At 47.9% G+C, this 9,002-nt stretch overlaps 1 protein-coding gene across 1 annotated transcript in view; it reads left to right on the top strand.

Moving 5' to 3' along the window:
* Positions 1 to 7,932: 7,932 nt before the first annotated feature.
* Positions 7,933 to 9,002, top strand: part of SLC30A10 (solute carrier family 30 member 10) — a 7,228-nt gene continuing 6,158 nt past the window's right edge. The window contains exon 1 of the mRNA XM_034667669.1: positions 7,933 to 8,998. Within this exon, the coding sequence (XP_034523560.1) occupies positions 8,520 to 8,998 (479 nt within the window). The 5' untranslated portion in view covers positions 7,933 to 8,519. The remainder of the gene's footprint in view (positions 8,999 to 9,002) is intronic.

Genomic DNA, 9,002 nt, shown 5'->3' with positions numbered 1-9,002 from the left:
AACGACATCCTAGGCTCCATATTTTATTTGTGGCATTTTTCTTTCCCAATCAGCCCAGGGCTTGTGTGTGTGTGTGTGTGTGTGTAAAAGAGAAACAGAAGGAGAGGGGAGAGAGGAAGGAAGGGGAGAGGGAGGGAGGGAAGGAAGGAAGGAAGGAAGGAACAAACAAACAAACGAATGAACATTTTGAATTCCATTTCCATCTGAAGCTCCTGTTTCTGGCTCTGTTTACACTCACTCTCCTGAGTGGGCTTTATTCAATCCTGTACCTCAAGGGACCACTGCCTCTGCCTTTAGCTTCAGAACCACTCAGGCCTGGGAATCCTGCTCTCTGAGGAAGCTTCTCCCCTCAGTCTGAGTGTGTCAGGCTTAGCAGATGTCTGAGCCGAAGCTATTTGAACGTGTGCGGTGATCCCATTGCTCCCGCTCCTACTTTATGCCCCTGCAGACACCGTCTTTCCACAGCTTTGGAATACTTCAGGCCTCGGGTGGCGCGGCATCCTGCTAAATCTTTGGTTCTGAAGTTTAAAGGTGCTTCTAGTGTTTTGCTTCCTTTGTGTCCTTGTCTCAGAAATGCTCAGTGGAGTTGTCAATGATTTAATGTTTTAATCAAGTTCTTAAAATTCTTCCCTTTCCTTCTCTACTACATATGAGGCTGGCATTTTTGTTGGACTTTTTTTCTTTTCACTTTGTCATTATTTTTTGGGTCAGACATTTGTTTTTCCCACATAGATTTTTTTTTTCTTATCACAGTGAGAAAAGTGAAGTCAGTGTTTTCTGGGTCTGCCAAAAGCAACTGTTGTCCAAACAAATCTTGTCAACTCTCACCTCTCTGAGTTGGATCACCTCGTGTGAAAAGCATTTTCCACTTAAACAAAAAAATTTAACCCAGGCCTGGACTCAAGCTATCATCTTCTTGCCTCAGTCCCCTTCAGTGTGTCTCATTCTTCCCTGTGCCTGTCCTGGAGTCCTAACTGTCCGTTCCTGGACCTATTCCCACAGGACAAGGCAAACCCCTACATCCGCAATAATTGTTTTGATTTGAAGCTCATCTAACAATGCCTTAAATATTCTTTGCGAATCTTCCTAGGCTTCTCCTCTCAAATAGTTCCAAATTTTGTGGAAGCTTTGTAGAGCCATGCAAATCTTTACACATTGGTTTCTTGTTCTGATTGCTGTGTAATGAGCCACCACAAATTTAGTGGCATAAAACAACAATCGTTTTATGAGACTTGGGATTCTGTGGGCTGGAATTCAGAAAGGAACCAGTAGGAGCAGTCTATCTGCCCCACGATGTCAGGGGCCTCAGCTGGGAAGACTCCGCGGATGGGATAGTGACTTGATGGCAGGTGGTGGCATCATCATCTGTCTGGCCCCTGGGCTAGAAAGTCTCAACATCTGGACTGCTGGCTGGACCACTAGCCAGGACATCTCAGTGTAGCTTGGCTTCCTCACACTGGAATGGCCTCGGGACATCGTATGTGGTATCTCAAGGTCTCAAACGTGAGTGCTCCATCGAACAAGGTAGATGCCTCAATACCGCTTTTGGTCCAACCTCAGATTCTATGGATTACAAGCAAGTGACGTCATAGAAAGAGTGTCAAGCCCATGGACCCACTTCTCTCTCTTTTTAATATTTTATTTATTTATTTAAAAGAGAGCACGCATGAGTGGGGGGAGGGGCAGCGGGAGAGGGGCAGCAGGAGAAGTAGACTCCCCCTGAGCAGGGAGCCTGATATAGGGCTCCATCCCAGGACTCTAAGATCATGACCTGAGCTGAAGTCAGATGCCTAACCAACTGAGCCACCCAGCACCCCCTACGTACCGGACCCACTTCTGATGGAAGGAGCACTAAGGTCACCCTATGGAGAAACACATAGAATAGAAGATATGGTTGTGCCCATCTTTGGAAGAAGCTAACTGCACAGTGTGCCCTCAGGCTAACAGTGCATATCACTTCCACATACAAAATCCCCAGGACTCTGGTCTCCTCCCATGGGCCACCAGCTTCAGGCCCAGGCTCTTGTCATCTTAGGGCGAATGAGGTTCCGTGGGTGCCATTCCTTGAGGGTCTTCCCTTCCATCTGAAGATCTGTGAACTAGAGATACAAAGGACCTGCTCTCCACGTACCCAACATACAATGGACATTGCATGGCTGCCGTGTTCCCCAGTTGCTTTTACTTCAGACCATAGTTACAGCTTTAAAAGGATGACTTTTAATAGTTCCCCGGACCTGGTTCTCTCTAGTGATGGTGGAAGCATTCTAGAGCCCAGTCAGCATTCTGAAATCTTGCCTGTCTGCCTCTGAACTGAAGGACTTCTTTGGTTCCGAGTCCCCAGTCTGATCTGATCTAATCCCCTCCTTGAGAATATTTAGAGATGTGTGCATTTCCCTCTCTTTTTTTGTGTCTGTCTCGCTTCAGGAAAACTTCCTTCCTCAGGTGGAATCTTCTTGTTTCTGAGAGCAAACTACCCTCGCTCTCCCTTTCTGCACAGTAAGACTGAAGCACAGAGTAAAACCAGTCTTAAAACGCATGCTCACAAGGGCCTATTAAAGCAGCCCTGTGACAATCACAAGAGCCATGTTTTCTGTGAGGCACTAAGCTGCTGTGACTCGTCAAGGTCAAACACTGCCAGGCTCCCGCTGGAGCCTTCAAACCTCACAGCACCTGCTCTGGTCCCGCCAGGAGCCTCAATCCCCACGTGCTACTTTGGCCCATAGTTTCTTAGCTGAATCCTTCTCGAGGCTCCTGCCAACTCCCCAGGATGTTAGGGCTTTAGGGGCTAATAAATCCTACCCCTTTCTTACTCTCCTAGGTTTGGAAACAGTTGACAGATTAGATACAGATGACATTTGAACATAAGGCCAACTTCGTTGTGGATATGACGTGGTCCAGCACGTGGCTTAGATGTAGAGCAGCAAAGAGCTTGTTAATAGTTCATCCCAGAACGACACTCACCCACCCAGCCCCAGACCCCCTGCACGGCACGGAGCCTGTCCCGGGTAGTTTCCCTCCTGGACGTGTGGACCAGGATTGCAGGTCTCATGGAGAGGCAAATCTGGGAAAGAAAGGTCAGGAGAGGTGACCATGCTCCACGCTTTCTCCCACACCTGGTCACTGGAGTAGTTGCCCCGCTTCTGAGAAAAGCTGCAGAAGTGATAGAAAGAGGTGAGGAGTGTTATTCCCTGTGGAAGTGTCACTGAGGAAATGTGAAGCTTGGGGAATGGAGAGTCTCCTTAACACAAACAAAAAGCTGTGAGCTCCCATGTGACACGTTTGTTCCTTCCCTTCCTCCTTCCTTCTCTTCCTCTCTCCCTCTTTCTTTTATTCTTTTGTCTGTTCCTTCTTCTATTTCCTGTCATCCTGTGGGCCACAGAGGGGGTGAGCGTCAAGGAAGTCTCCCTGAAGAAGTGGTGTTTGAGGCCTAAGGCATGGGGAGGAGGAGTTGACTGGGGTGGAGAATGTTCCAGGAGGAAGGAATAGCATAAGCCAAGTCCTGGAAAACAGACTGGGTGAGATAACCAGAAGGATGAGCTTGGGTAGAGAGGAGTCATGGGCCTAACACTGAATCCTGGGACACGCCAACATTTAGAGACGTAGAGCGAGGAGGAGGAGGAACTATCCATGAGGTATACGGAAAACCGGGAGGGTACATTATTCGGCAGTCAGAGAGTCTTCAGAAAGGAAAGCAAGGTTTTCAGTAACAAATGTTGCCATGAACTCCAAGATGAGCATAGAACACCGGTGGATTCCGGCATGAGTAACTCGCACAAAGCCTTGTCCATGGTGTGGTGGAGATGGAGGAGGCATTGGGTGGGGGGCAGAGAGAGTGCTATATGAGGAAGTAAAGACGGTGGCAGTGTTTCCTGGAGTTTTTCCTTTGGAGGGAGCAGAAAAATGGAGCAGGAATAATTTCTCTATCATTAGTGAAGAATCCAAGTAAGGAAATGTCATAGTCAGTCAGCCATTTTATTTTTTTAATTATTAAAATTATACTTCTTAAAAAAATTATACTTCTCATGAGTCTTGAATGTGCAGAAGAGAAAACCATTCTTAGCACTTTATAATAAGTGTAAGTTCTTGGTCAACTATTGACCAGAATTGTCTGGTTCCAAGTGACAAAAACCCACCTTAGGCTTGCTTAAGCAGAAAGGGAACTTTTATAGGTTCACATAATTAACTTGGAACCAGAGACTGAAATTCCATCAGATATTCTCTTTCACTGTCTCTCATCTCTTTCTGCTTCCTTTCCTATTGCAGAACAAAGGGTTTGGGGAAGAAAGCAAGGGGAGACATAATTATTAAGAGGCTCTGAGTCACCTCCTCACTGCTTTAGTGACCAGACAAGAAAGGGACCCTTTCTCTGATATATTTTGAAAACTTCAAGAGAAGAACTCTAGCCCATGTTGGATCAGGTGCCCATCCTTTGAATCAAGCACTGGGGCCAGGGAATGAGGAAGTATGTCTGGCTCAACCTTGGTTATATGCCCATGTCTGTGTCCAACGGGACACAGAAGGAAACAGGGAGGGGTTCTAGGGAGTCGAAAATCTTGGCTGAGCCATTTACATGAGTGGTGGTTACAAATAACAGTGTTTGCTTTCTAGAACTCATGTTGATTGGTTTCTTCATGGCAACAACAGCAATGCCCTTTATTTGTCTATGATTTGTACCTTCATTGTCTTATTTGATGTTAAAAACGTCGACGTGCACTGAGTAGCATGAAGTTCTCATTTGCATCTCACAGATCAGGAAACTAAGGCTCAGCAATTTAGTGACTGCTCTAAGTTGTGCAGTAATTGAGCTCCAGATGTCAAGAATCTTAGCCCTCCAGATCTCATTTTAATACTTAACACAGCTTCTCATTTTGTGACCGTAATAAAGTTATCTTTCTCGGTCCAGTCACCTGATTCTCTCTGCTCTTCTGCCACAGGATAATAGATGAGAGAGTCATGATGGACAAAGAAGTATCGTAATGATAGCTGAGGAGTTTGGAGTTTGAGATTTGTAAAATATTTTACAGTATTTTTATATTCTTAAAATATTTTATTAATATTTTTATTCATAATACATCTTATTAATATTTTCATTAATAATACATCTTATTAATCAATAGCTAATTAGTTCTAAGCTGGGCTAATGGTGAAAAGTATCCAGCTTCTGATGATTTATTTAAAATCTGGAGGAAGGAGCTATGGGGAAAAAGAACTACCTTTTCTTTAGAATCATTTTTTGTTGCTTTGGATGAGATGTCCATTCTCTTCCTCGAAGGGAACATCATCTCTGGTCAACTAGAACAAAAAATGAAAACAAAACAGCTGCTTTTTCAATTTCTTAAAAAAAAAATAAGGTTTGTTAGTTTCTGGGTCAATAGCAGTGTAGGAAGAACGTTTAATGCTATAATCCCTACTTTATAAATTGTAGCCCATCAAGGTCTATGCCAATAAAAAGTGAACTTTAAAAAATCCTTTCATTTGTTTAGAACAACAGGAGTGTTGAAAGTGATCAAATTAGTACAACGTGGGGCCGAAGAATGTAAGCTCTAGAGTCTGATGCCTGGATCAGATCTCCATTCTGTCACTTACATATTGTGTGATCTTGGCCAAGTTACTTACAATCTCTGGGCTCTAGGTTCTTCACCTAAAAACAGTGCTTGTTTTATGAGTCAGTTGTGAGGATGAAATGACATTATGCTATAAAGTGTTGAGCCCAGGGTTGGGCAGTCAAAGCCCAATAAACAGAAGCTGCTGAAACCCCATCATCTATAGGAAAGTATAGGAGGCAGTCTCAATTTTTGTCAATCAACTTAGATCATATATATTCTCTCTCTCTATATATAAATTTTATACAACTATCTCTCTAATCATAATTAATCAAAGCATTGTTCTTGAGTGCATGTTGTTGACACCTTCAGCCTCTCTTGAAGTCAAGAACGAGGCCCTGGGCAGGGTCCCTCACACAGAACTCCCTCCCCTGCCTCCCTGCCTGCCTGCCAGCTTTCCAGTTCCATCAGCTACCTTCCTGGGGCAGTGACATAATTCTTGTTATCTGCCTTCGGTTAGGAGAACGACTGGGGAACAGGCGCAAGTGATAGATTTCTGCTGACCTGGGATTTTTCTTTCACTTGTGAACGACACAGAAACGCAGTCAGCAGGGACTGGGTGAGCAGTGTGATTTCCACCAGGCCCCTGTCTTGCTTCGACTGCTTTGCTTGCTGTCCTATGTCACATGTTGCAGAGGCTTCATGGTTTGAAGACAGGATAAGCCAGAAAGTGGGATATCTTTCTCTGCAACAGAGTGTGACATCTGTGGTTCAATGGTAATTCTTGTACACAGGTGCTGTCGTGCTAATATTAATATTAGCGTGCTGATGATAACATGTGGCCCTCTGGCCCACTTTGCCCTTCCCTCCTCCTTCTGCCCAGTCTCTTCCTCCTCACCCCACAACTATTTTTTTCCTGTTTTTTCTTTTTTTTTTTTTTTTAAATAAGCAGCTGACAATTTATTGAGTGCTACTATGTGCCAGGCACTGTTATAATCACTTTACATTTATTCAGCCACTTAATCCTCACAAACCTATGAGGAGACACTAATATTATTCCCTTTTTACAGGACTGAAAACCAGACCAGACAACTAAGGAACTTGTCCAAGGCCAGTTTCAAAGCTTTCATCAGCCCATCTACACCTCTTTATTTCTTTTAAATTGTTGACCATTTTAATACTCGTGTTTAGAGATACCTTAAATGATCAATTTCCTTAAGTTTTCAGTGTAGGGATATTTTCCCGAAGATGGGGAGGGAATGTTTAATGGGCTTCTCGAGTTTGGATGCTCATCTTGTGTAAGGTGGGACCCTCAGATCAGGACATTTTAGGGGGTGCCTGGGTGACCCAGTACGTTAAGCGTCTGCATTTGGCCCAGGTCATGATACGGAAGGAAGTCCTGGGGCTGGAGTCCCAGGGTTGAGCCCCACGTTGGGCTCCCTACTCAGCAGGGAGTCTGCTTCTCCCTCGGCCCCTCACCCTGTTTATGTGCGTGCTCTCTCTCTCAAATAAATTTTAAAAATCTTTTTTTTTTAAAAAAGGACATTTTAGCATGCTTGTTAGGGTCCCTTAGCACTAAAAGACAAGATCATCGTTTATAAGGCTCAGACAATGGATGGGGAGAGAATCAGAGTGTGCTACTAATGGACGCAGTTATTTCCAAGTCCAAACCACACATGTTTCTGGAATGGTTAAAGTTCAGGGATTAGGGACAGGAGAGGGGGCATAGAGATCACCAGACTTCACAGATCCTTTTTGGAAATGAGAAAAGATTATAAAGCAAAAATAAACCAAGAAAGAAAATCGCAAGGGCTCTCCCACCCCCTTCCCTGAACACCCAACAGCAAACAACCTTCTTCAAGGATTGCAATGTTTGGCCTCTTCCAGAATCCTGGGGACAGTTCTCTTCTGGGTAACTTTTACTTGGAACACAGCCTGTTGTCAACAGGAAAGGCTTTATTTGGAATAAACCTTCATGGAGGTCAGTCGATTGAACTTTGAGTATCAGGTCATGCTGTGAGGGACACATGGGGGTGAAGAGAATATTCTCTGCCATGGATAAATGAGACAAAGACACAGAGGAGGCCTGCCTGACTTCTTTGATGGTCAAGGGACTTGTGTCAATTCCAGGGAAACTGATTTCTGAGCGCTGGGTGGGAGTGCCATGCTTCCAGAAAGTATGATCTGTGCTCCCTTCCTGGGCTGCCTTTAGCTCCCCTGGGGAGGGACGCCTTGAGAGTGAAGATGCTGGGAGGGGAGAATGGGGGGCAAGATGAGGGGGTGACAGAAACGATAGTGCGCTCTTCGCGCGAAAGCTATGCGCAAGGAGGGCGGATAAAATAGCTACACCACGGACACCAGTGGAGTTGGAATGCCGAGCCAGGGCTCAGCCCCAACTTAACGAAAGGCAAAGCAGGAAGCACCTTGAAGGTTGGGCAGGGTTGGCCGGGGCCTTACCGGGTTAATGTGGAATCTATAATGCCAGCAGCCTCTGGGCACGTACGTGAAGGTGTCCCCGTCCACCGCTGCGAACACGCCCCACGGCAGTCAAGGTCCTTATCGCCAGGAGTCAACAGTCAGGGCTCGGGGAGGGGAGCGACTGGGGAAGCGGGGTCGGTGTCAGCGAGTGAATCCCACCCATGCCTCAGGGTGTCTGCGTGGAGGGCGCTCCAGACACGCACCCTGTCCCCAGCGGCTCCCCCTCTGCCCAGCGCGGTCCTAGAAGGCCAGACATTGGCCCGTGGCCACCTGCCAAGTAGGGCCGGGACCCGGGATCAGGGGAAAGGGCCTCGCAGGCGGCCCGAGGGCCCTCAGAGACTGCCGCCGCGGCCACTCCCTTAGACTCTGGACGTGCGGGGACCGGGGGCGCTCTGCCTCCGCCTTATAAGAAGCCGGGCGCGGGGCCGGCAGCGAGGCCGAAGGCGGGCACGGGGCTCGGCCGCGCAGGGGCGCGCCCACCGGCGGCGGCTCGGCGACATGGGCCGCTACTCTGGCAAGACGTGCCGGCTTCTCGTCATGCTGGTGCTCACCGTCGCCTTCTTCGTGGCCGAGCTGGTCTCGGGCTACCTGGGCAACTCCATCGCGCTGCTGTCCGACTCCTTCAACATGCTGTCCGACCTGATCTCGCTGTGCGTGGGGCTGGGCGCCGGCTACGTGGCGCGGCGACCCCGCGGGGGCCTGGGGGCCACCTACGGCTACGCGCGCGCCGAGGTGCTGGGCGCGCTGAGCAACGCCGTTTTCCTCACGGCGCTCTGCTTCACCATCACCGTGGAGGCCGTGCTGCGGCTGGCGCGGCCCGAGCGCATCGACGACCCCGAGCTGGTGCTCATCGTCGGCGCGCTGGGGCTGGCCGTCAACGTGCTGGGGCTGCTCATCTTCCAGGACTGCGCCGCCTGGCTCGCCTGCTGCGGCTCCCGCCGCCGCCGCCGCCCGCCGCCGCAGCGCGAGCAGCCCCAGCCG

The sequence above is a fragment of the Ailuropoda melanoleuca genome, chromosome 8 (assembly GCF_002007445.2).
Source record: "Ailuropoda melanoleuca isolate Jingjing chromosome 8, ASM200744v2, whole genome shotgun sequence".
Classification (NCBI taxonomy): domain Eukaryota; kingdom Metazoa; phylum Chordata; class Mammalia; order Carnivora; family Ursidae; genus Ailuropoda; species Ailuropoda melanoleuca.
This window is presented reverse-complemented; position numbering and strand designations above follow the sequence as displayed.